Here is a 25303-nt window from a genome sequence, read left to right as displayed (position 1 = left end):
TATTGTTACTCCTTTTTGGTCAAGGAGAGAGGTCTTGTTGTACCCTTGTGTTACAGTTTAAGTTAATTTGCTTTTAGCATAGCTTATATTATTGTACTAATAAAAATCGAGATTTTGTCGACACTAATATTTTTTTTTCCAAGAGGAAACAAGCTCGACACTGGTTATATAGCAAATTGTCGGTGACATGTAAAAGACAGTGAGGTCAGACATAATCAAAGATTGATCGAATCCTTTATTACATATGAATATCTGAAGATGTCCGAGCATCACACAAACTTGACAATGCAATAAAAAGGAGAAGAAATAGAGACTGGGGATTTTTCTTGATTTTCAGAATGTTGCTCTTAGTGATGATGATCTTGAACATAGCGAAGGCCACAGTACTTGCAGACGGCAGGCTCGTGTAGGTCGAGGCAAATGAACTCAATTGGATGACCGAGTGCTGGATTGGTGTCTGCAATGTTATATCAAAGTCCATAATTAAATCAACTTCCAGTTTGGTATAATCACAAAATCAAAATAACTTTAGGCCAGTGATGAGAAGAGGAAACAAACCTCCTTCGCAAGCAGCAGTCCTTCCTTTGACTTTGATAGGTGGGACCTCATTGATCAGTTCCATTGGTGACTTCTTGCTTAAATCCTGTTACAGATTAACTTCTTTAGCCACGTTATTGCAAAACCACCAAGGAAGTGATCAAGTAACAAACTTCATAATTTACCAGAAAAGAACCAATACAGAACTGTTAACTAACAAAGAGAAGTGACACACAGCTAAAGGAGAGAACTCAAACTAAACTATTGACTAACAAACACAGAGCTAAGCTGTAAACTAACATGGGTAAAAAAATTCAAGATCACAGGATTCATCAGTATTCAGTAGGCTATTATTAAGCTAATGGTTGTGATGATTGGTTATGCCATGCAATGCAATCATTGAATTTTCACTTATTACACTCGGGATCAGATTGCAATAGCAAATACATATTATAAGCTGATGCCCACAACAATAAGCCATCAAAGATAGTAAGCACACCATGAAGATGAACAAAGAAGCATGAGAACATTTATCTTCTTCATACTAAACCTATCTAAATTGCCTACTCTTATTCTCTGCCCTCAGCCCTATTGGCTAATTTATTTATTGGTCTATTAAAAGGCACAAAAGAAGAACTTGCACATTGTATTTTTAATTCCCTCAAGAACATATTCTCAATATTCAAAAAAAAAATTAAAAATCATCTGAGCAGATTCAACGAAGATGTTATGCCTCAGTGAATTCTCAAACTCACTAATGACAATTAGCGAAAAATGATAGCTACCCTGTGATATCTACAATCCAATTACAATCCAGTACACACAGTTCCACGAATCCAGAAACCTTGAAGCAAAAACGAATCGACTACTCTATGTGATGAGCAAATCGCGATCTAATCTTCATCGGTGATATCAACGATTCAGACAAATGAGGCGGTTAGGGAGAGAAAGGAAGATGTACGTACCTGCATCCATTTTTTGGTGTGGTTTCCGACTAGATCGTCTGTTGGCTCGCCGAGCTGGGTGGTAGCCGGTGCACTCAAGTGCCTCCTCGTCGATGGAAGAATCTGCGATCGGATTAGGGCTTTCACGAGCTTCGACGCCATCTTTTTTTCTCGCTTCTCTACCAAAAAAAAGAAAATCAGAGGAAGAAGTCTCCTTGCAAAGGGAGAGAGAGAGAGAGAGAGAGAGATTCGTTTCAAAGCGGAACCAGCAACAACGAATTGGGCTTTAGTTATACACTATGGCCCATAAATTTTATAAAGGCCCATTTACATTTATTTAAGTCCAGATATTGTATATCTTTCAGTGAACTTGGTTATATAAGAGTTCTGGTTTAGCCGGTTTTCTTTGGTAACCAATTTTTGTTTGATTTTCTATCAAATGTTCTCAATGTCAAAGGAAATATTTAAGAGTTGGTTTATTTTCAATTTCATATCTCATATCTTACTAAAGAAAAATATTGTTGTTTATATGGACAATCACAACAAAAATACACAAAAAGAATAAGGTGCAACAGAACAAAAAATAGATGGGTGGCTTTTTGCATTATAGATAACATATTAAGAACATATTTAAATTTTAAAAGTTGGTCAACAACGCACCAAAACGTTTACCGCGCGAGGCTGCACTCACCAATTCCGCGGTAAAATGGCTACGCCCACTTGAGTTTGCTGCGTTTGCCATTCAGAGCCTCAAGAAATGAAGCATCATCAGTGAAAACGGAGCTAAGATGAGGAAGACCTTTTTTTAGAGACATTTGGCTTCAATCTCTTCAAGAGTGAGACCCTTTGTCTCAGGTACAATGAAGTATATGAAGAAAAGAGACAGTACACATATCACTCCAAATCCAAAGAACAATACTCCTGCTCCAAACAGCTCCTGCATAAAACAAAAACCTCTAGTTAGCATAAAGGATTGTACCTCAGAAACAATCTTTGAGTTGGTTAGCTAGGAGCTAAATGGGGGAACCTCTAGTGAAAAATGTTATTTCAAAGTTACAACTACGTTGTACTGCAAGAATATATATACTGAGGAGTTTCTTGGTTCTGGAATGTTTACCTTTAAAGGTGAGAAAGCGAATGTGACAAGTGCGTTTGTGCCGAAATTCACAAGGACTGCTATGCTGATTCCTCTACCTCTTAATTTTAAAGGAAATATCTCTGAAATCATCAACCAACCAATAGGCCCAAAGGATAGCTGTGCAAGAGTGAGAACAAATCTTATGAGATCACAATTTTTTTTAAGAATATAAAGTTATCAACAACTTAAACGTTGCTAGAAATGGAACTTTGATCAGAAAAAATTGTGAAAAAGTTTAACCTGATAGCAGCCTACATATAGTAGCAATGCAACAACCGCAACAGCTGGTACAGTATTATAAAAGATGTAGTAGGAGCCCAGGAGGAACAAGGAGATCACCTGTAACACAAACAATTACGTTTCATGTCTCATGTAATAGATACGACAAAGAAAAGAGAGGAAAGAGTGAAGAGGCCAGAGGACAAACCATGCCACTAACACCACCAAAAAGTAAAGGCCTCCTTCCAAGTTTGTCAATCACTATAACAGCAACTCCAGTCATAACCAACTGCAAACAGTAAAGTACCACGTTAAAGTCTTCAAAAGGAAACATATAAAACACCTTTGCTGCAGAAAAACTAGTTCACAAGAATAAACCAGTTTTAACCAGAGAATGTACTACAAAGCATATCAATACCTTCAATAGACCGAGTAGAATTGAGATCCGAGTTGCATCAGTTGCAGCAGAGAAGCCAGCAGTCTAAAACATGTAATGTTAGTGGTACAAATCAATAAGTTATCTTACTTAAAAATAAAAAGAGAACATATAGTATAGAGAATGAAAAGAGAACCTGTAGTATTGATGGTGCATAGTAAAGTACACTTGGTTGCCCAGTGATCTGTAACCATTTGAAAAAAAACATATATTAGCTATCACTCTTTCTCCTAAGGACATTTAATGAATCGACTCCACCAACCTGTTGTAACAAGACTAAACCTCCTGCTATAGTGAGAGCCTTCAAGCACTTTCCTTGAAATATTTCACCAAGCGTAGCTTCTTTACCCTCGCCCACAGAGGAAAGCTCAGCCAAGATCTCGTCCACTTGTTCAACAGCTGAGTCAACAACAACAGACCCTCTAAGGCGGCGAAGGGACCTGATCGCAGCCTGTTGAAGGCTCTCCACGTTCCCTTTCCCCTGGAGAGAGCGCAGTAAAAGCCACCTAGGGGAAGCTGGTAACCAACACATTCCAATCCCCATGATAACTGGCACAGGGATGATCGTTGCGTACATGTAACGCCACCCAGATATAACAGTAACCCAGAGGCTACCGATCCCATAACCTCCCTTCAAAAAAATTGTATGTGTCAGTTTCATTCTGTAACTTCAAAAACTGAGCAATAAATTTTTGATATCTGTAGAGCCTTTGAGAACTTACAACCATACCAATGACGGTTGAGAACTCCTTTAGTGATATCATCCTTCCACGTATCTGACTTGGTGAAGTCTCCGCAATGTACATTGGAGCAGCGTGCATTGTCTACAATACATGGGAACATATCAGTTTCAAAGTTAAAGAAGAATGCTAAGGAGTGTACTCTAAAGCTGCATGGATCTCATAGAAAAAAACATCTTAATCTGAATCAAACAAAGAGCCAATATATATATAAAATTAAACGACTGAATCAAACATTACCAGTCCAATCCCAACGCCATACATAAGGCGTCCAATTATCAGGACAGAGAAGACAGGTGCTAGTGAAGTCACAATGGCTCCAACAAGATACAAGAATGCAGCCAAGATCAGCTCCTTTCTTCTTCCTTGGAAACATTAATTCAATTTCATTCAGATGGAGATGCTGCTATGTCACAAGATAAGTAAATTAGAGTAGAAAGCAAACCTATAGTGTCGGCAATACTAAATGCCACAATGGATCCAATTAAGGCACCGTACAGTGAGCCACTAGTCTGCACAAACGTTTAATAATATTGTAAGCAAAATGTATTTGGACCACAGCTCCTATAAGGAGAGAAACAATAACAAAAATTTAATGCAATAGCCAACATGTGGAAGAACCAAGAAAGGTCAAAACTCACAATGATACCAACATCCACTGGAGACAAGGTGTACCATGAGATCCCACTTAGCGTAGGAGACTGTACAGTTAGGCAAAAAAAAACAGAGTAATTAACAGAACTGTGAACGGCTTAGACAAGTTATTCAAATACATATGCAGTAGAAATTCAAGAGTACACAGTCATTTTAGGCCAAGGTTAAGGCATTACCTTAATAGAAATAATAGCACAAGAAGTAGCACCAATCTCGTAACCAAAAAGCAAAGCTCCAAGAGCTGGAAAGAGAAACCTGTGCAATAAATGTTTACTTAGTATGCTTTCAGACATAGATCATGTGCAAACCAAACACTTGCTTTTTTAGCAGAAACATTGGCAATAATCTGTGAATAGCAACCACAATCTTTCAGGGACCACTGTATTAATGACTACCTAACATTAACAAAGGAAAAGGACAAAAAAGAACTCACGGAGGAATGGCTGCAAGAACAGAGTAGTCTTCTGGGCTGTGGTGATTCTCCTTAATCAGAGGCTCTTTGACCGAGCTAATCCCACCTGAAGATGAATCACCAACCTAGACAAGAACACCAGTTTCAGATACATGATTTAATAATATTCATTTTTATTCAAAATCAATAAGGCTAAGGTCTAATCTCATGCTTACAAATTTACATCCCAGTTAAGCCAAGTTGCACTTATTACATGGAGATTCAAACTAATTTTCAAAACTCAAAGAAGAAAAATCTAGTATAATTTTTTTTGTCGGTGAACGGAGAAAACTAGAGAGAATATCAAACGAAGATGTGTGAAAGAGAAGTTTGAGACCTGTCCAAGAGAAGCGATCGATTGCTTCTCGGAATCAAACACCATGGCTGCGGCAGGGAGACAGAGATAGAGGAACTCGCTCTCTGGGTTTGTACAGAGGACTTTTGTCTTTTTGAGCTCAACGAGGTTTGTTTTTGCAGAGGTGAGAATTGTGAGGAAGAGAGAAGACGACCATTTGTGCCAGTGTTATAATAACTGTCAACGGACATTTCAAATTAGGAGGAGGATCACTGTTTACTCTCACCCGATTAGTTTCCTTTAATACATTGTTTTCTGTGGTCAGAATCTAATTGTTTTTTTTTTGTCTTATGTCTTAACCAGATTAATTTTTTTTACAAAACATATTTTATGTGCTATTCAATTTTTTTTTTGTAAAGCCGACAATTAGAATATCCCGTTTTCAAAAAAAATATCTACCTTCGTTTTAATATCTTGGTGCAAGATATTTTTCTTCGTTTTCAGCCATAAATTCTAATTTGGGGTTTTTTATCATATGGAGCATATTCTCATGTTTGTACCACTAGGGCCATTGTAATTTACTTATGTCTGCATAATTTATTTCTGTAATTTACGTTGATTAATATACAAATCTTTAACTAATCTACAAGGTTGTAAATTATAATTGACAAAATTGTTTTTCAAAATAATATTTTATTTAGTCCTCTACACTCCTCTCTAGAGGTGATGAAGTAAAGCTTAAGCAAGCAAATATTAGATGAAACAGCATAACAACAATTATACAATTCACATAAATACCAATTGTTCAGCTTTAGATCCAAAAAAGTTTGCTTTTATTCAAGAGACAGAAACAGAACAACAAATCTATTCAAGAGACAGAAACAGGACAACAAATCACTCAGAGAGATTCTCAGAGCGCATCAACCAGAGCTCTCACGTTCTTACTTGGTCTTGGTGGGAACCCAAGGTTGGTAACGAGTCCAGTTCTTTTGCCCCGGGTTCAAGGTATGTCCTTTAGAATGGTAAATGTATGCATCACCTTCTCCTGAGAAGTTCTCTCTATGCTCAATCCCATACCTCTTCGGTTTCTGACTCAACAGCTTCAAACAGAAAGAAAGAGAGACATTGTTTGTTTTCAAGTTAGTAAGCAACTTATTTACTACCCGAGATAGCGGATTTGGAATTGGCTTTATTCATACCTCATCTCCAGTGTGATCAGTGATGAAATGAAGCCATCCGTGCCATTCCGCTGGTACTTGAGATGCGTTGTAACGATCCTTGGATGCGTACTCTACCCATCTGTGTCTACCTGTTAGTGAAGTGACTCAATGTAAAATCAAATTGGCTAAACACTCTTTATATACACATTCATAGTTTCACCACAATGTCTTCAACAGATAAAAGATCATTTAAGGGAGAAGTTGAGCACGTATATCCTCAAAACTATCACATAGACTGGATTTGATTTTACTTCGATAACAACTTAGGCATTTCTAAACAAGGCTATACAAATCTCTGGTGGATTAGGTTAAAAGGCTCAACTAATCTTACTCCGAATTTACTGAGACATCAGATTATGCTGTGATCTAGCAAATAACGGAAGCTATTTGGATAAAAAGGTTCCATGGTTAAACCAAATGCTACAATTCAAAAGTAGACAAGACATCTGAAGTCAACTATATAAAGTTTATTGGAAGAGAGATATCAGGTATCATGAATCCTATAGTGGCATCAGTATTTAGCAAAAGCATGGTTTTATATTTAGCAAAAGCATGGTTTTAAACAGGCAACAACGCATCAAGTTATTAGAAAAAAAAAAGTTATTAGAAAGAAATGCGTACCGTATTGAGTATCACCGAGCTTCTGGTAGTATTTGTTACCGAACTTGTCCACACCAACAAGAGTTGCTCCAATGTTGTGTATTTTAGTTTGCCTTGAATGATCAAACAAGAGACACCAAAACTTATACTGATCAGAAACTATGACTCAACAGCAAGGCCAAACAAAAAGAAGGTGGAAATAAAACACAATATTCAAGTATATTATGTGATACACTAACAATCGGAATCAGCAAGCGAACAAAAGACGGATGTCATGATGTTAAGCAAAAGCAAAGTAGTATATAATCATAGTTATCAGTAATGGCAGAACCAATGACACTACTAAGCAAATACTTGAATCCAATGATGTTATATTTTGCAAAATCTAACATTCATATGCACAACATCCCTGTATTAAAAATCTAAAAAACGTTAATTCAAGCTCCATATATTCAAAGCATGCATAAAAGAAATGATCTTTAAGCAAGGTTGATGTTAATGCGGCCAAATTCACCAATTATGTAGAGAGCCTATTAGAAAAACATATTCAACTTAAACTAAACTACACTACCTTTCAACTCTATTGTGATTCTTGAACAATCAATTGAATAATATTTTTAAAATAATCTCTAAAGATGGGAAACAGTAAATATAAGAGATAGATGCTTACAAGAGGTTCCCATCTGGTAGGCATCTCCTGTAATCAGGTAAACAAAAAATTGAAATGAACCAATTAGAACATGATAGATTGTATTAAGAACCCAATTGCTAGGTTTTACAGGATTCAATCAAATCCAGGAGATCGCAAAATGAAATAAGCTGAGAAAGAGGAAGAAGAGCTTACAGGAAGCCTTCTTCACGGATCATCCTGAGAAAGCCACCGAGACCTTTCTCTCTAATCGTCTCCAACGCACTCTTCGCCACCGTCAATGCCATCGCTGTTCCTCTTCACCTCTCTCGCTCGGAGTCTAGCCTGGATTCGATTTCGACGTCGAAACAACAACCGACAGATACAATGAAAAAAAAAAAACACATTTCCTAAAAACGCACGGTTTTGATTTGTTGGGTTTTGTGCTTTACATGGTTCGCCTAGATGGGCTCGCGATGGGCCAAATTTTGATGCTTTGGTAAAAAATAATAGTAAACTTAAACATAATTAATCACCAATATTAACATAATTCACCAATGAATCATTTTTCATGTGCATAACAAAATTGTAGAAGTACCATATCATAATGGTTAAGGTTTAAAGACTTTTATACCCAGGTCTGGAATTCGAATCGGATTGCACATTATATATGAGGTATAAGGTTCAATTCCGGGCAAAAGTGATTTATTAGACAATTATGGAGAATACGGAAAAAACTTACAAGTGATATTCATCATGATGCAAATAAATCCGGTCAGACGTGGATTTTCATAAGACGTCTCAAGTGACACAATTAAGTGTAGATCTTCATAAAGCATATAGTATTGTCGGTTGTCGAATCGTCTATTTAATATTTCTCATAATTGTAATATCATAATAAATTAGCGTTAAAAATAAACTTTATAACATGTCTTATCTTTTTCACGTACATATAGATTGTGGTTGGGACATTTGGAGTAAATAAGAGGAAATAAATAAAAATGGAAAAGAAAGTAGAATAAATATTTATCATAGTTTAGTTATCGTTGTAAAAAAAAATAGAGTAAATATATATTGCTGTTCGAAGTAGAATAAATTTGTTTTGTGTATTAGAACATCTTCATCAATAGTATGAGGGCCGAGGTTTTAAAAAGTTATTAATTGCTAATCTAACAATAATAAAAGAGGAATAAGATCAACATGTAAGCTGTCCACATAAGCATAAAAAATCAACCTATCACAAAGCTTTAAGTTGCCACATCAGCTCGACCTGTCCTACTTCTTCGTTGCGAACAAGTTGATGATTGAAACTAATCGTCTCTTCATCTTTCTTTTCATTTCAATGCATCATTTAATTATAGTCTGTTTGTCTCCCTCTCCACTTCAAATCCCTAAATCCCCAAGCATCACCCTATCTATTGTATTCCCGTCTCTCTCTGTCAACGGCTCCACATTCTGGAAATCAAAACCCACCGCATCCATGGCTAACAACAAGGCAAAATCAACTGTTTTTCAGAAAAAAGAATCTATACATACAAAAAGTAAAAATTTTAATAGTATTCTATGTTGTTTATGTATACTTTATATTATTTTCTGTTTGTAGCTTATGACAAAAGCTATGAATCATGAACTGTGACAAGGTGAAGTATTTAGTGGACAGAGGCTGCGTTTTGGGAATCATAGCAAGGATTCTCAACAATGGCGGCCACTCCTTCTCACAGCCTTCTCACGAAGAACTATCACTGTCGTTCAAAACCACCAGCTCCCTGAACCTTTGTTCATTCATCTTCTGGAGAAAAGATCCCGAGTAGCTACGAAAGCTTCTCTCTCTAGAACCAACGAGGCATTTTTATCCGCCGTCATCTCCAGGCTCGAGCGTGAACAGCAAGGATTAACCGACGGCAGTGGAGAACAGTGGCATACGGCGGAGGATTTCCGCCGGCGCGATAAGAAAACCGAGGAAGAGAGGAGGCTTAGAGACACGTGGCGTAAGATCCAAGGAGAAGACGATTGGGCCGGGTTAACGGACCCGATGGACCCGGTTCTCAGATCGGAGATGATCCGGCGAAATGGCTCAGGCCTGTTACGACGCCTTCGACTTCGATCCTTCCTCGACGGCAACCCACGTCGAGTGTAATCTTCACTTTGGTCACACATTGGGTCTGTTGATTTTTGAAAGTATTTGACCTTACATTAGTTCTGTGTTTTGATTTAGGTTGGCCTCTAAAGGTATAATGTCTCCATTTAGATCCGACGTGGGTTGCTGGTTCGATGAGGCTCTGAGAACTCAAGCAGTGCTATTGGAGGCAGGCTTTCTGAATATCTTTGGTCAGTGTCAAGTTTCTTGATCTCTTATGGATGCAGTTTTTATACTTTTTTGCTATGTACAGAGAAATGAGTTCTTATAAGCATTGTTCTATTGGATCAACACTCACACCTGATGCAAAATGATATTTTTTGTAAACATCAATTTTTTACTGCACGTCCAAGGTATAATACAATCTCGCAAGATCCATATATGCATGTTGGTTAACGTCAAGATTTCTAACTGCAAATTTGTGGAGAATGTTTTTTCGAACATTGGTAGACTAATATTTTATATGGAGAGGAGAAAGCGAGTGCAATTGTTGCTTCATATTATTGCCATTAGTTCAATGCAGCTATATGGAGAGGAGCAGGTGACTGCAATTGCAAGCAAGAAGCTCACCTGAGAAGGCAGTTAGTTCATCACAATGTCAGTAGAAAGTAGAAGCTGACCAGAAGAAAGAAGGTGATGATGAAATCTACCTGCGATCAATAGCCCCATGAGACCAACATCCTTGAGAGGAACACTCTGCACTCTCTCGCTTCAAAGCTAACAACAAATCTCTAAGGTAATTTCTGAACTAATCTCCTAATCATATATCTTTCTTTTTGTTTGGTCAAAATCTCCTAATCATATATCTATATTCTAACTTAAAGAGTGGAAACAAAAAATAAAGTGGACTAGGGTTTGGTCAATGTGTTAAAAACAGATGCAAGAAGTACATCAGATATGAATCATGCAAGCAGGACAAGAGTCAGGGGAAGTATCACTAAGGCAGATCCATGATGATGATAGATTTTGATAAAAGGTTAGTGGATTTACTTAGTTACGTAACAGCAGATTTTGGTTGTAGTAGTTATGTAACTTTCACATTTACTCTCTTCATATTTAAATGCCTCTTTCGCTTCATTCATCGTCCCTTTAAGTTAGCCTTCAGGCACTTAAATCGCACAGACACAGCTAGGCTTTGTGGTCTCAGTAGCGATTGCGGTTTGCATTTTGTGCTCTCCGCAGGCCAGTCTCCCTTACATCTACGTAGAAAGCCGCATTGGTTCTCAGTGTCTCATGGATCCCATTACACCTTGCACTTGAAAAGGAACAAAAAAAATTCAAGAAATAAGGAAGAAGAGCAGAAGTTGTGTCATGCTGTTTTGGTAAGTTTAATTTTCGGCTGTTGAATGTGACATGGATCTTCTTACTGATGAACTAATGCATTTTATTTTCTTTGTTAGGCTGCTAATCATTTCATGTGTATGGGTGCGAGCAAGGTAATTCTCGCTAATTGTATGTTTTTGTGCTTTGCATCATCCTGGTTATGCATGTGGAACTGGAAATCTTTTTATTCCTTAGTTGGTGCCTTGACCTTTCAGGAGTTGAAAAAAAAACAAAATATTCTACAACTTCAACTGGTGATCTTGGAATTGGGCTTGAACAGCTTCATCTAATGTCAAAAGTTAAGAACATTGATTCTCTGCAGCTATATGGAGAGGAGCAAGCGAGTGTAATTTCAAGCAAACAACTTCACCATAGAACGCGGTTCATCACAATGCCAGTGCGAATAAGAAGTCAGATAAGAAGACTATGTCCTTTTCGGGTCTCAGCTCTGTCTCTTCTTCCATAAGAAGATCAAAGAAAACGCACAAGTCGTTTATCTCCATCGTTTGGACTTGACATAGCGTTTCAGAGAAAGGGAATAGAGGTTTCATAAATCATTATTGTTTTTTTTTATGTTGCGTTAGTTCTCAGTTAGGTCAATTTCTCAAATGGAAAATAAGTTTTTGAAATTAAGATACATATACATGTACGTTTTAAACTTTGTCAAAATATCATAACAAATACATTTCTCTTACCGTAATTGTTAAACAGCAATGTTGTTCATGTTTCGTTTGCGGCTTCGTATTTCCTTTCTTTTTGTATTGTCTAAATTTATTCTTCCAAAAAATCTTGGTTCGTACACTACTTTTTCTCTGTATGTATTTATTTAGCAAATTTTTAATCCATTCATAAGTCTACCACCAAAAAGTAGAAATTATTTACTCTATTATCATCAAGATTATAATTAAAACAAAACAAAAAACATACAGACAATATACAAAAATTAAAATACAGAAAAAATATTTAATCTATTTTCTATTTCAAGAAGATATGTTACTTAAATTTGCCGGTCTAAAAATATGATGGATATAAAAAACCAATTCAATGATTTAAGATTTGAAATCGCTTTTTTAATTTCTTGAACATATACATAATTGATCTATTTTAAAAATAATGAACATTATTATATAATATTATATTTTATATGTTTTTTTATTTGGTGTATGTTTTAAATTATTATCTTTTATTAAACTTAATATTGCACCATGAAACGAATAAATATAGTCTCAGTTCTGAGACTATTATTCAACAATCAACTCCAAAGAAAACTCCCAAACCTATAATAATACTTTGAAATGCATTATCAAACAATTGTTATTCCGATGCATTTACTTATGATGAATTTTTGATAATTTTAAACTATGTTGAAAGTCATATATACAAATAATATTATTAAACTTACAAAATTTAACAGAAAATAACCTAAAATATCTTATTTTGTAGTGATAAGTACTATTATTTTTCCGCTTTACATAATAAAACATATTTTACAAAAAACAAGACTCTGTCTAACAATAAAGAAAAATTGAAATTAAATTCCCCATTTTATATCAATAAACCAAGCACAAAACAATGAAATTATTAAGTTGAACTGGTCAAATAAAAACAAATCTCCCCAGTTTGATGCAATAATTTACATATGAAAAAACATGATTAAATTTAAAATATAAATTACTATGAAAGTATGTGAAAATTATTACTCGCTTCAATATTTGAAAAAAAAAATTTACTAACACCACTATTGATGTTGTTTGCAGCTTCAGAATAGGTCAAAAATAATACAAATCAAATCATTTTGAGGCATTATTAAAATCACAAAAGAGTATACAAGATCATAACTAAATCAAAAAGCAATAAAAAAATCCAAAGTATCTTAATATGCTTTAATGTTGAAGACATTTTTTCGGTTTATTAATTCTAAATTATGTTAAAATATAAAAAAATAAACATCAATAAAATTATTGAAGAAAATTTAGAGACTGACCAACCAAAAACACTTACGCAAATAATAACTTATTAAGTTAATATTGGGAAAATGAGACATGCAAAAAGAAAAAAAAACAATACACTAAATATAAAATAAAACAAAAACTAATTAAAACGTTATATAGTTATACTAATTTAAAATACATAATCCGCGCGTAGCGCGGAAAAAGAATCTAGTTAAAGTAAAAATGATTGATGGGGTTTTAATATCCATCCAATAAAGTATCAAAAGCTTTCTTCTGAGATTTTATTGGAAGAGTATTAAAACTCTATCAATCGCTTTTGGTTTAATTAACAATTAATTTTTTTTTTAACTTTCATTTCGTATTATTGATGGAATGTTCTTATACTTTCTTTTAACACAGTATCTAGAAAAAATATTTTTAGCTGATTGATAAACTTTGAGAGTAAATAAAAGTAATTAATTTTTCTTCTTTATTATTTAATCTAAATGTAAAATCCAGTCAAAATCATATGCATTCACTAGTAAACAGATATAAACAAAACAATACCATTTTTATTAATAAAAATACACAATTTTTTATATCATAAACCATCTTTTTTTTGTCATCTGAAAATATTACTTAAACATCCAAATCACAATTTCATTACAACAGATCCTCCATCATATGCTAAGATAAAAAAGATATCATAAATCATCTATATATAGACAAAAATATCTAAAATAGTTAAATAATCTTTTTGTATATATCCTACACCTCTAGAAAGAGCGTATTGACATGAATATTCAATGTTTATATAATATAATAAACCTTTCCTTATATTTAATTTAATTACATAACCTTTCATTATATTTAAACTAGTCAAAACCCTTCGACGGTCAACGTAAGTACAAGTCCTTCCTTCCTTATTTTTCCTTCTCCCTCCCTGCGTCAATCTCAGGCTTCCTTCATAAACCTCTCTCTCTCTCGATAATATATATATAATAATCTCCCTCTCGCCCTTACGCTCATCGAAACCTCTCGCTCTCTCTCTATAGTCCAATAATACACAATCGCTTCTAATCGACCTCCATTGATTCTCACCTTCCCACCAACCATGGCTGCCGAGAAGTTACGCGACTTGAGTCAGCCTATCGACGTCACCTTGCTCGACGCTACCGTTGAATCCTTCTACGCGACGGGATCGAAGGATGAAGTAAGTCAATTTGCTTATAAGCTCCTAATCGATGAACGAACGAACGAAACGAATCAATTCAATCGCGTCTTGTGTGTTCTTATACTGTTGATTGCGTATTCGATTAGCGTTTGTGTGTTGATTTGTTTTCAGAGAGCTGCGGCGGATAATATTCTTCGGGAATTGAAAGCGAACCCTGACACCTGGCTTCAAGTGGTTCACATTTTGCAAAGCACGAGGAGTACACATACCAAGTACTTTGCTCTTCAGGTGAAGTTTTGGCTTATTCAACTTTTTTTGCTATTGGGGGAAAAAGTTCTGATGGATTGATCTTTCAGGTGCTGGAAGGTGTTATTAAATATAGGTGGAATGCTTTACCTGTTGAACAGCGTGATGGAATGAAGAATTACATCTCTGAAGTCATCGTGCAGGTATAGTATATTTGAGAGGTTGTTAGTTAGAATGAACTTAAATGTTTTTTTTTTGTTATCGTGTAGCTCTCAGGGGATGAAGGATCTTTCAGAGCGGAAAGGCTTTATGTCAACAAGTTAAATGTCATTCTGGTTCAGGTATGTATATATCTTCAGGGTTTCATGCTTTGAGTCTTTGTTGTGTGTTTACTATCTATTTATTTGTGGTGTGTAATACAGATCGTGAAACATGAGTGGCCTGCAAAGTGGAGGAGTTTTATTCCTGATCTAGTTAAAGCTGCCAAAACTAGCGAGACTTTATGTGAGAATTGCATGGCTATTTTGAAGGTAAGTATTGTCTAACTACTTTTGCATTGAGTTCATGATGGACTTTTAAATAATATTCCTTTTTTTTTCTTTAGCTCCTGAGCGAAGAGGTATTTGATTTCTCAAAAGGAGAGATGACTCAGCAGAAGATAAAGGAGATGAAAGAGTCCCTAAACAGGCAAGTTAGACTTTTCTGGAAGTTTACTTTATTACAATTAGAGTAAAATCAAGAGCAAACTATGCTCAAAACTTCAAATATCTTGCCATAATTTCAACTGATGATTGTTCCATATTCTACTGACTTGTTCTGTTTTGTAATGTGCAGCGAGTTTCTACTCATTCACGAGTTATGCCTATATGTTCTCTCAGCTTCCAAAAGACCAGAGCTTATTCGCTCAACGCTCTCTGCATTGCATGCCTATCTTTCTTGGATTCCGCTTGGCTATATATTCGAGTCACCCTTGGTAATATATTTGGAATATAAGTGGACTAAGAGAGGTTAACAAGTCTCACATTATCGATATCCTTATTACTGATCTCATTGTTCGCAGCTGGAGACCCTCCTTAAATTCTTCCCTGAGCCGGCATATAGGAATCTCACCCTTCAATGTCTGTCAGAGGTATGCCTGTTTATAGTCCGGGTGTTATGGGTGTCACTATTTTACTGTCACTGTCTAATGGCTTGTGTTTCTCTGGCAGGTTGCAGCTCTTAATTGTGGGGACTTCTACAATGGGCAATATGTCAAGATGTACGGCATTTTCATGGGACAGTTGCAGGTAATACTGCTTCTTTTTATTGGTTTTGTTCATTGATGATTCAACACTTTCAGTTTTAGTTGGTTATTTACCCTATGTGGTCGTTTATGGTATTTACCTTATTATGTTTACTTTCATGTTACAGTGGCTTACGTTTTTTTTCCATGTCTGCAGGCAATGCTTCCTTTAAATATCAATATCCCAGAGGCATATTCAAATGGAAGTGACGAAGAACAGGCAAGTCTTTTACGAGCATTAGGTTCCTACCATCCCATATCTTAGTGTAAAATTTCGAGATGATGACTGTATATTTGTCTTTACCTCTAGGCTTTTATCCAGAACTTGGCACTGTTCTTCACTTCATTTTTCAAGGTAATTTTCTTTCTTTGTGGAGTAAGATGTGTTATGTGGGTTTTCCTTGAATTTTAGGCTTTATATGTGTGTAAACGAGGGATGAGGGTTTAAATTTATTTTTTCTAGTCCTTTTTCTTTCATATTTTTTATATGCATTTCAAAAATAGTAATATTGCTCGCTGTCCTTTATTTGCAGTCGCATATAAAAGTTCTAGAATCTGCACCCGAGATTATTTCTTTACTACTTGTGGGTCTGGAATATCTCATTAGCATTTCATATGTTGATGACACTGAAGTATTCAAGGTAATGTGCATTATCTTTGTACCTTTGATGTCTATTAATAATACTATAATAAGAATTATCTCATGTTATTTGTCAATGCTTTGGAAATTGATAGTTTTTGCTTGCTTATGAGTGAACAGGTTTGTTTGGACTACTGGAATTCACTAGTTTCGGAGTTATTTACGTTACATCATCATGTCGGCCACCCTGGTCTAACTCCAAGTCTGTTTGGATTGCAAGTATGACTTCTTTAGATTCTTTCACAAGATGAGATTAGGATTGTATATTGCGCTACTTACGTTTTGTCTTGATTTGCCTATTGTCAGATGGCTTGCCTTCCTCGTACGGCTGGTAGCATCAAACCGGAAGTCACAGAGCGACAAAAACTTTATGCTGATCCATTATCAAAACTAAGGGGGCTCATGATTAGTCGTATGGCTAAGCCTGAAGAAGTGATAATTGTTGAAGATGAAAATGGAAATATAGTCCGTGAAACTATGAAGGATAATGATGTTCTTGTCCAATATAAGGTATCTTCTGTTACATAAGATATATACTAGATCCTCAGAGAAGGCCTGGATTTATACATAATTACTAAACTGATTATATCTCTACTTGAATCACACTTATTTAGACTTTATTCTAGGTTTAGTATTTATTATATAGACTCTATTCTAGGTTTCAATCGTACGGTATTCTTATTTCATATCTTACACTGTTGCAGATAATGCGGGAGACATTAATCTATCTCTCGCACCTTGGTCATGATGATACCGAAAGACAGGTACTTGTTATTAGAGATGTCAGGTTGTCCTTATTTTGTGAATTATCTACAGGCTTGGCTGACCCTGTTGTGTTGATATCAACTTTTTGTTGTTCCTGCAAAGATGTTGAGTAAGCTAAGCAAACAGTTAAGCGGGGAGGAATGGGCATGGAACAATCTGAACACTTTATGCTGGGCTATTGGATCTATTTCTGGTTCCATGGATGTTGACCAAGTAAGTTCTCAGCTCTCATTGTCGTCTACTTGCATCTTCAACTAACAACAATTGAGAATTTTGTTTGTAATGCAGTAACAAATACATTTTTGAATCTAGCTATTTGGTAGCATCTTTCTAATGTTTCTAGTGCTCTCATTGTCGTGTCTTTATTTCAGGAAAACAGATTTCTGGTGATGGTTATTCGTGATTTGTTAAGTTTATGTGAAATCATCAAGGGAAAAGACAATAAAGCTGTTATTGCAAGCAACATCATGTGAGTTTGTTTGTACATTATAAATGCTAATATGGAAACCTGCTTGATACTTACGTAGTGTTAGATTTTTACTATAAATGGATCACATGTTCCTTGGTAGCATGACATTATCCTAAAACTTGAACTTGTTCCATGCATGATTCGTTTGAGTATTTGATCTTTGTCTTCTTGTTCTTTCGTTTCAGGTATGTTGTTGGACAGTACTCGAGGTTCTTAAGGGCTCACTGGAAGTTTCTGAAAACAGTTGTTCATAAGTTGTTTGAATTCATGCATGAGACACATCCTGGTGTTCAGGTAATTCTTCTCGTTTTAAAGTTGAAGACTTTAGAATTCGTGCTGAAGTTACAGTTTCTTGGCTGAATCTTTCATAATGAAGTATGACCGATTGGGAAATTTGATTTCATTATCCATGTACCAACAATTATTACATCTCAGTATTTATAGAAGTTATTGTTACTTTCTATGCGGTCTGGTTTATCAAAAATCTGCTCAAGCTAATATCCTACATTTTCCTTTCAGGACATGGCGTGTGATACATTCTTGAAAATTGTTCAAAAATGCAAGCGCAAATTCGTTATTCTTCAGGTATGTACTAGTTCGTTTAATGCACATTTTAATCCTTTACTTTATCATCTAAAATGAGGTCATCTTTGTTTTTTTTAGGTTGGAGAGAAGGAGCCATTTGTATCTGAACTTTTGTCAGGACTTGTTACTATTGTTGGAGATCTTGAACCTCATCAGATTCACACCTTTTATGAATCTGTACGTGTTTTTAATCGTGTCTGGTTTATGGAGATGGAAAGCTATTACTTGCTTGATCTCACTCTCTGTCTCTCTTTAGGTTGGTAGTATGATCCAGGCAGAAACAGATCCTCAGAAGAGGAGTGAATATATCCAGAGGTTGATGGATCTCCCTAATCAGGTTTGTTATTAAGCAAAAACGTACTGTTCAGCTTCTGTTTTCCAGAGTCGCTAAACGTTTTCTTTTTCCTCTACAATGTAGAAATGGACAGAAATTATAGGACAAGCACGTCAGAATGCAGATATCCTCAAAGACCCAGATATGATACGTACTGTACTTAATATCCTCCAGGTCTGATCTCGTATTACGTTGGTATACACTTTTTATTCATCTTCTAGAGCTAGTTGGACCGTTTTTTTACTTATATTTGTATGCAGACAAATACGAGAGTTGCAACTTCACTAGGAACACATTTCTTATCTCAAATCTCGTTGATCTTCTTGGATATGCTGAATGTTTATAGGTGATTTTCTTATACTTCACAAATGTTTACATACTTTTTATCTCCTTTATTTAGTAAGCATTGACTTTATTCTTCCTCTTCTGCACCAGAATGTACAGTGAACTCGTGTCGAGCAACATTGCTGAGGGTGGCCCGTATGCTTCGAGGACATCTGTTGTTAAACTTCTAAGGTAGGATGGCTTTCTATACCAAATTTAGAAAATCACAGATGTATGTATATTACAAACTTGAATCTTATCTACATATTTTATGCTTTCATGGAACAGATCTGTTAAGAGAGAAATCCTTAGGTTGATAGAAACGTTTCTAGAGAAAGCGGAATACCAGCCACACATTGGCAAACAGTTTGTTCCACCAATGATGGATCCAGTTCTTGGTGACTATGCAAGAAACGTTCCCGACGCAAGGGAATCAGAAGTCTTATCACTCTTTGCGACAATAATAAACAAGTACGTCTCTTGTCTCTGTTGATGCATGCCTCATCATAAGAGAAGTCTTACAGCAAAATGTAACATGTAAATGTGTTTGGTTTAGGTACAAGGTTAATATGCAAGATGAAGTGCCCCGCATTTTTGAAGCTGTTTTCCAGTGCACTTTGGAGGTAACAGATTCTACGGTCCATATATGGTTTAACTTGTCTTTTATTTTTATTCTTGATCCAGTAGTTATGCGTACAAGGAACTGACTAGTGAGGGCCGATTCGTTTTCTCATTTTTGTATGCAGATGATCACGAAGAATTTCGAAGATTATCCAGAGCACCGCCTCAAGTTTTTCTCGTTACTTCGTGCTATTGCGACGTTCTGTTTCCCTGCCTTGGTACAGTTGTCAAGTGAGGTTGGTGTTTATGGTCTTGCATATAGTTTTCTTAGCTCTTACTATACTAATTGGTTTAGTGATCCCTGAGCTTTTCCTTTTTTTTTGTGTGCCTCTCATCAGCAACTGAAGCTAGTGATGGATTCAGTTATCTGGGCGTTTAGGCATACCGAAAGAAACATCGCAGAAACAGGGCTTAATCTCTTGCTGGAGCTGCTGAAAAAGTTTCAGGTTATGAAACTTCCCTGTCTCACTTCTAATCTTCATTGGTTTGTGCCATTAAGTGCGTGATCTATAACATGTTATTATCTCTAATTGTGACAGAAATCTGACTTCTCTAACCAATTCTACCGGACATACTTCATGCAAATTGAGCAAGAGATATTTGCTGTCTTGACCGATACCTTCCACAAGCCTGGGTTCAAGTTTCATGTCTTGGTGCTACAGCATCTATTTTCCCTGGTAATAAAAATACATATACACACACACTTAAAATCTACCGTTTGCTAGTTTCTGCTGATTTTGAGAGAGTTTCATGTTGTAAAACGTTTCAGGTTGAGAGCAAGTCTTTGACGGAACCTTTGTGGGATGCTTCAACGGTGCTTCAGCAATACCCAAACAATGCTGCCTTTGTTCTTGAATACACCATCAAGCTTCTAAGCTCATCATTCCCAAACATGACTACATCAGAGGTAACTTAACCAAACTAACATTAACCAGACGATTGATTTGCTGTTTCATTGCTTAATCTTTTTGACATTGCAACAAAACAGGTGACGCAATTTGTGAATGGACTTTACGAGTCGAGAAGTGACATTGCGAGATTCAAGAATAACATACGAGACTTCCTTGTACAGTCCAAGGAATTCTCTGCTCAGGTATAATAATAGTTTTAACTACAAAGATTGGTTTCTCACCAATAAACACTACATTTCGTTGAAACTGTATTGAATGTATTTGTTTTTTATTTTCAGGATAACAAAGATCTATATGCTGAAGAAGCTGCTGCTCAAATTGAGAGAGATATACAAAAGATGCTTTTGATTCCTGGTCTTATTGCTCCAAACGAGATTCAAGACGACATGGCTGATTCATAAACTATTTCTTAGGATGAATTTATTCAGTGAATCTTGTTTTTTAACATCAAACGTTTCATATTTTATTAAGCTAAATCGAACATTTCATAAGTTAGAAAATATAAAATTGAGTTTAATGGCCCCAAAGTAATACATTTTCTTTCTCCAAATATAATGTTTTAGAGGCGTTTTACATTTTTAAATCAACTAAGTTTATTGATAAAATATCTAACCAATTTAATTTATTAAGTATTCATTGATTGGTTGAACTATATATATATATTTATTAAATATAAATATTTTAGAAAACGAGAAAATTAAAAATTCTTTTTTGAACCGAAAAAATAAAGGTAAAACCCCATTAATCAATAAAGATGGAATATTTTCTTTATCATTCTCATTTGATTTGATTTTTCTAAACCGAGTAAAAATTGAATTCCAAAGAGAACAAACTAAGCCGTATCTAAAACAACTGGAATAATCCCTTGTAACAAAAACACAACAATTAATTTATTAGGTATTCATGATTGATTGGGCTATATATATTAAATATTCTACAATGGTAAATGTATATATTTTGAGCTATCTATGTTAAGGTAAAACATCTTATCTCTAAAAATATTAGAAAGGAGTAAAAAACAATTGAGCAAAAAAAAATTAAAAAAAAAGTAAAAAATCACTAGTCAATAAATATGAAATATTTTCTATGAGTGTTTATTTATTTTTAAAAACTACATATAATTGAATTCGAGAGAGCATCCCAAGTCGAATCTAAAACCATTTGAATAATTCCTTATAAGAAAACACAATTTTTCATCCTTAGAAAATTGCCTCTGCTTGCAATTCTTTGTTGTTATTTCACAAACGTTTCATATTTTATTGTAGAACGGGATTGTTGCTATTTCATGCCATGATGGCTACAACGACAGAGATGCTACAGTCATGAACAAATATTCAATTGACAAAGGATTTTTTCCGCTCTGTGTCTTATCGCACATACAAGTCAATAATCTGCGTTTGATCTTGTGTTGTTTTCCTGTGTTCTGAAAATTGAGAATGATTTTCCCTTATACACTCCTTTGATCTCACTTGCATTTTCTTTGTAATCAAGATGCCAGAAAATGAAAGGAATACTGTTTAAGAAGCCACAAAAAGACGCATGATGCATTTGGACGATGATGGTCTTCCACTCCTTGTGAGTTTCAGTTTTTTTTTTTTTTTTTTGTGTTTGGTGACTTGATGTGAACTTTATTGTTAATCATACGATTTCTCTTTAATTCTTTTGTTTAGGGAACAAGATATTTGGAACCCAAGGTAATCATAGGGTTAAATGAGGATGATAATCTTGTCTATTAGTAAAATGTGTGTCGCTTTGTGTTATTTGATGGATTTACTTACTTTGATTTTGTTTTTAGATGTTGTTGACTACACATGCTCCAAGTGGGTCTCGGTTGGTGAAAGTGAAACGAGAATGGTTGGAACTCCACATATCATAAGTTCAGCAGCCGCCACTCACTAAAATGATTTATAGGGATGACCACTTCTCAAAAAGATATGCCATGGACAGTGGAAGACATCACTCCCGACATTATCATCATCCCACACTGATATTGAAATACTGATAATTAAAATGTTTTTGTAGGTTGATAACATTAGTAAAATGCTTCATAGTAGACACTCCTACCAGAGAGGGATGTGAGAGGATGTATGACGGTCATACCGAGAGACCGATCACGTCAATGATCTCTACAAGTTTTCCTTAGATATGTAATGTTAACATTTAGTTGTGTTTTGACTAAATAGTCTCCCGTAATACATACCAATCTCACGGTTGAAAAGCAAGTATTTTAGATCACAAAGGAATATGTATAGATTGTGGACAAGATGATACATATGCAACTTTTGAGAATCTAGTCGCAAGTACAAGTTTTGGTCATTTTCTAACAGTTTCCTTTCCTAAGCCAGAACAAAGGTGGATGACATGGTTGATCGAGGCTTGAGGGAATATGTATATGCAGAGCAAGAGAAGAGTACCATGATTTTCATATCTATCAAGGTAAAGTTATTTAGTTAAAAAGTAAGCATATTGTTACAAAGAGTTTGAGATCCAAAGCACTTGTTTATTCTAGCTCTATAAAAACCGAGACGTTCTAGAGGCCACTATGAGATTCACTCATCACTAATATTGGATGTATGTACATCAATTATAAAATGTTGCAAATAACAAAAAAAAATTAGTATTCTAATAATAATATGTCAAATCTAATTTTTTAAATATTTTGTTTACTAATACAAGTATTCTATTTAGTTTTGTCTAAAATACATAATAATATTATTTTGTCTTTAATTATTTCATATTTTTATATAAAGTGTTGCAAGTTTATAATTAACAGGGCATAAATAAACTATAATATATATAAAATTAAAAATATATCCTAAGCTATGCAAAATGTGTATTTTATTAGAATAAATGTACTAATATACACAATCATATTAAATGGTATTTTTTATATACATAACACATTTGAATTTTTTTTTGATAGTTTTTGTATATGAAAAATGAATCTAATATACCAACATCTAAAATCGATACCATCAACTAATACAATTTACAAACAATTAAAGCATATGATTAACATATAAATTGAATTATATAAAAAAAAAAAAAAACAGTCTCCCTCCGGGATGAATTCAATTGTCATTCGGTTTGGGTTTTGCAAACCGAGAGTGACAATTGAATTGGAAAGAGCAAACCAAGCGGAATCTTGAGAGATCCCTTGTATAACAAATGAAAACGCTCCTCCGCTTTATTCTCCGTCTCTCGGAAGAAAGATTCCTCTTCGTTTGATTCTTCCAGCTGTTTCCTTCAGATTCATTCCCTCAGGTTGACAATGGGTCAAACATTTCGCAAGCTGTTCGATACCTTCTTCGGCAATCAGGAGATGAGGGTAACTTACTGATCGATTCTGGAATGTATAGAGATTGTTACAAAATTGATATAGAAGTGAACAATAGCTAATCACAAGTTTGATCTTGTTTCAGCATATACAAAAAGTTATGATCTTTACTGTTCTTCTTTGATTTGTATTTGTTTGGAGCTACTTCAGGTCGTTATGCTGGGTCTGGATGCAGCTGGTAAAACAACGATACTCTACAAGCTGCACATAGGAGAGGTTATGTCCACTGTTCCCACAATCGGTGAGTTTGATTTTGCTTGAAGGAAGCAGCATTTAGATTTTGGTCTCTGTGCCATGGCATTTACTGAGGGGTTTGAGGTTTCTTAACACAGGTTTCAATGTGGAGAAAGTACAGTACAAGAATGTGATGTTTACAGTTTGGGATGTTGGTGGCCAAGAAAAGCTCAGGCCCTTGTGGAGGCATTACTTCAATAATACCGACGGACTTGTATGTCTACACTCTTCTCTCCTTATTTACTTGTTATTCTCATTTTCCTTGGCTCTGATTCTCCAGATGAGAGTTTCCAAACAGATATGTTGTTTTGGAATCTTATCTGATTTTTAATTGCTTGGTGTGCTTGCAGATATACGTGGTGGACTCCTTGGACCGAGAGAGAATTGGCAAAGCTAAGCAAGAGTTTCAGGTTATAGTACAGTACCTTAATAGATAAAACTGAACAAGGGTTTTGGTAAAGCTAGTCTCTGAAGAGTCTCTAACCTCTGCTAATTGATTTTGTATCAGGAGATCATAAAAGACCCATTCATGCTCAACAGTGTCATTCTAGTGTTTGCAAACAAACAAGACATGGTAGCTTTAGTTTTCCTTTATTTGAAATTTTTGTTATTTATCATTTACCAGTATTCATCCTAACTCTGTGTGAACCTCAGAGAGGAGCCATGTCTCCACGAGAAGTATGTGAAGGGCTTGGCTTGTTAGATCTCAAGAACAGGAAATGGCATATACAAGGCACATGTGCTCTTCAGGGAGATGGTCTCTATGAAGGCTTAGACTGGTTATCCTCTACGCTCACAGAGGTTAGAGCCGCTGGTTACTCATCGGTTGGTCCCTCATTTTAACTTTACTTTGTCCTCCAAAAGCCAGCTAGCTCATGGTGTCTCAGTCTCTTCACCATTTATATACTTTCGGCCTCTGATATGGTCATGTCACACAGTCAAAAACTCTTTAAGACTTTTGTAATGGAAGTGTTTTTTCTCTCTCTTTTGGTCTCCACTCTCCACATTGCTCTGATCTGATTCTGAAAGCTAACGTTAGTATCAAGTAGGCTTCTATTTGCATGATATGACATTGGAACTTCATTGTATATTGTGATGGAAAAGTATATGGGATTCTTATTGTCCCTT

General features: G+C 35.3%; 5 protein-coding genes and 1 long non-coding RNA gene across 7 annotated transcripts; 3 read left to right on the top strand and 3 right to left on the bottom strand.

The window, feature by feature from the left end:
• Window positions 1-167: 167 nt before the first annotated feature.
• On the bottom strand, window positions 168-1754 carry LOC103844002 (NADH dehydrogenase [ubiquinone] iron-sulfur protein 6, mitochondrial). Its single transcript, XM_009120777.3, has 3 exons — window positions 1503-1754; window positions 559-643; window positions 168-457 (listed from the first exon to the last, which is right to left on the bottom strand). The coding sequence occupies exons 1-3, from the start codon at window positions 1641-1643 to the stop codon at window positions 348-350; spliced, it is 336 nt and encodes a 111-aa protein (XP_009119025.1). The 5' UTR covers window positions 1644-1754; the 3' UTR covers window positions 168-347.
• A 206-nt stretch (window positions 1755-1960) lies between these two features.
• On the bottom strand, window positions 1961-5750 carry LOC103844021 (D-xylose-proton symporter-like 1). The gene is made up of 14 exons (XM_009120794.3): window positions 5457-5750; window positions 5102-5205; window positions 4845-4923; window positions 4656-4715; window positions 4460-4526; window positions 4255-4379; window positions 3997-4098; window positions 3537-3905; window positions 3411-3458; window positions 3257-3319; window positions 3047-3127; window positions 2860-2958; window positions 2599-2736; window positions 1961-2418 (listed from the first exon to the last, which is right to left on the bottom strand). The coding sequence occupies exons 1-14, from the start codon at window positions 5499-5501 to the stop codon at window positions 2287-2289; spliced, it is 1512 nt and encodes a 503-aa protein (XP_009119042.1). The 5' UTR covers window positions 5502-5750; the 3' UTR covers window positions 1961-2286.
• Window positions 5751-6143: 393 nt separating this feature from the next.
• LOC103844029 (probable NADH dehydrogenase [ubiquinone] 1 alpha subcomplex subunit 12) lies at window positions 6144-8283 on the bottom strand. Of its 2 annotated transcripts, XM_009120805.3 has the most exons (5): window positions 8079-8283; window positions 7905-7931; window positions 7256-7347; window positions 6614-6723; window positions 6153-6514 (listed from the first exon to the last, which is right to left on the bottom strand). In XM_009120805.3, exons 1-5 carry the CDS (start codon window positions 8168-8170, stop codon window positions 6356-6358), a joined length of 480 nt encoding a protein of 159 aa, XP_009119053.1. In that variant the 5' UTR covers window positions 8171-8283; the 3' UTR covers window positions 6153-6355. The 2 variants fall into 2 exon arrangements, with proteins under 2 accessions (XP_033130134.1, XP_009119053.1); XM_033274243.1 differs by lacking the exon at window positions 7905-7931 and having other exon boundaries at window positions 6144-6514; window positions 8079-8260.
• A 254-nt stretch (window positions 8284-8537) lies between these two features.
• On the top strand, window positions 8538-11479 carry LOC103844039. Its single transcript, XR_004448982.1, has 3 exons — window positions 8538-10735; window positions 10877-11321; window positions 11400-11479. It is a non-coding gene; the product is annotated as an uncharacterized LOC103844039 (long non-coding RNA).
• A 2395-nt stretch (window positions 11480-13874) lies between these two features.
• Window positions 13875-21200, top strand: LOC103844050 (protein EXPORTIN 1B). The gene is made up of 32 exons (XM_009120823.3): window positions 13875-14466; window positions 14599-14715; window positions 14784-14876; window positions 14943-15014; window positions 15096-15203; window positions 15278-15360; window positions 15508-15646; window positions 15734-15802; window positions 15882-15959; window positions 16113-16175; window positions 16266-16310; window positions 16489-16596; window positions 16716-16814; window positions 16902-17105; window positions 17300-17359; window positions 17463-17573; window positions 17732-17829; window positions 18015-18123; window positions 18349-18414; window positions 18493-18591; window positions 18671-18751; window positions 18833-18922; window positions 19009-19094; window positions 19184-19264; window positions 19361-19543; window positions 19629-19695; window positions 19819-19929; window positions 20032-20139; window positions 20233-20370; window positions 20463-20600; window positions 20682-20786; window positions 20883-21200. The coding sequence occupies exons 1-32, from the start codon at window positions 14368-14370 to the stop codon at window positions 21003-21005; spliced, it is 3231 nt and encodes a 1076-aa protein (XP_009119071.2). The 5' UTR covers window positions 13875-14367; the 3' UTR covers window positions 21006-21200.
• A 236-nt stretch (window positions 21201-21436) lies between these two features.
• LOC103844058 (ADP-ribosylation factor 1-like 2) lies at window positions 21437-25172 on the top strand. Its single transcript, XM_009120833.3, has 6 exons — window positions 21437-23932; window positions 24092-24182; window positions 24274-24389; window positions 24526-24585; window positions 24684-24749; window positions 24830-25172. The coding sequence occupies exons 1-6, from the start codon at window positions 23876-23878 to the stop codon at window positions 25016-25018; spliced, it is 579 nt and encodes a 192-aa protein (XP_009119081.1). The 5' UTR covers window positions 21437-23875; the 3' UTR covers window positions 25019-25172.
• Window positions 25173-25303: the final 131 nt, after the last annotated feature.

The sequence above is a fragment of the Brassica rapa genome, chromosome A01, assembly GCF_000309985.2.
Source record: "Brassica rapa cultivar Chiifu-401-42 chromosome A01, CAAS_Brap_v3.01, whole genome shotgun sequence".
Lineage (NCBI taxonomy): Eukaryota > Viridiplantae > Streptophyta > Magnoliopsida > Brassicales > Brassicaceae > Brassica > Brassica rapa.
The sequence above is the reverse complement of the archived record's forward strand: the minus strand, read 5'-3'. Positions and strand labels throughout refer to the sequence as shown.

Excerpts from the sequence above, each read along its gene's own strand:
- LOC103844021 (XM_009120794.3), bottom strand. The coding sequence starts at position 5,501 with ATGGTGTTTGATTCCGAGAAGCAATCGATCGCTTCTCTTGGACAG. Across the intron at positions 3,906-3,996 it reads CAACCGTCATTGGTATGGTT|GGAGGTTATGGGATCGGTAG; the intron begins GTAAGTTCTCAA and ends ATTTTTTTGAAG. Across the intron at positions 3,459-3,536 it reads GTTTAGTCTTGTTACAACAG|ATCACTGGGCAACCAAGTGT; the intron begins GTTGGTGGAGTC and ends AAATGGTTACAG.
- LOC103844029 (XM_009120805.3), bottom strand. The coding sequence starts at position 8,170 with ATGGCATTGACGGTGGCGAAGAGTGCGTTGGAGACGATTAGAGAGAAA. Across the intron at positions 7,932-8,078 it reads ATCCGTGAAGAAGGCTTCCT|GAGATGCCTACCAGATGGGA; the intron begins GTAAGCTCTTCT and ends ACCTGATTACAG. Across the intron at positions 6,515-6,613 it reads CTGATCACACTGGAGATGAG|CTGTTGAGTCAGAAACCGAA; the intron begins GTATGAATAAAG and ends TTCTGTTTGAAG.
- LOC103844050 (XM_009120823.3), top strand. The coding sequence starts at position 14,368 with ATGGCTGCCGAGAAGTTACGCGACTTGAGTCAGCCTATCGACGTCACC. Across the intron at positions 14,716-14,783 it reads CCAAGTACTTTGCTCTTCAG|GTGCTGGAAGGTGTTATTAA; the intron begins GTGAAGTTTTGG and ends TTGATCTTTCAG. Across the intron at positions 18,415-18,492 it reads GCAAATTCGTTATTCTTCAG|GTTGGAGAGAAGGAGCCATT; the intron begins GTATGTACTAGT and ends TGTTTTTTTTAG.
- LOC103844002 (XM_009120777.3), bottom strand. The coding sequence starts at position 1,643 with ATGGCGTCGAAGCTCGTGAAAGCCCTAATCCGATCGCAGATTCTTCCA. Across the intron at positions 644-1,502 it reads ACACCAAAAAATGGATGCAG|GATTTAAGCAAGAAGTCACC; the intron begins GTACGTACATCT and ends AATCTGTAACAG. Across the intron at positions 458-558 it reads GACTGCTGCTTGCGAAGGAG|ACACCAATCCAGCACTCGGT; the intron begins GTTTGTTTCCTC and ends ATAACATTGCAG.
- LOC103844058 (XM_009120833.3), top strand. The coding sequence starts at position 23,876 with ATGGGTCAAACATTTCGCAAGCTGTTCGATACCTTCTTCGGCAATCAG. Across the intron at positions 24,390-24,525 it reads TCAATAATACCGACGGACTT|ATATACGTGGTGGACTCCTT; the intron begins GTATGTCTACAC and ends GTGTGCTTGCAG. Across the intron at positions 24,750-24,829 it reads TTGCAAACAAACAAGACATG|AGAGGAGCCATGTCTCCACG; the intron begins GTAGCTTTAGTT and ends TGTGAACCTCAG.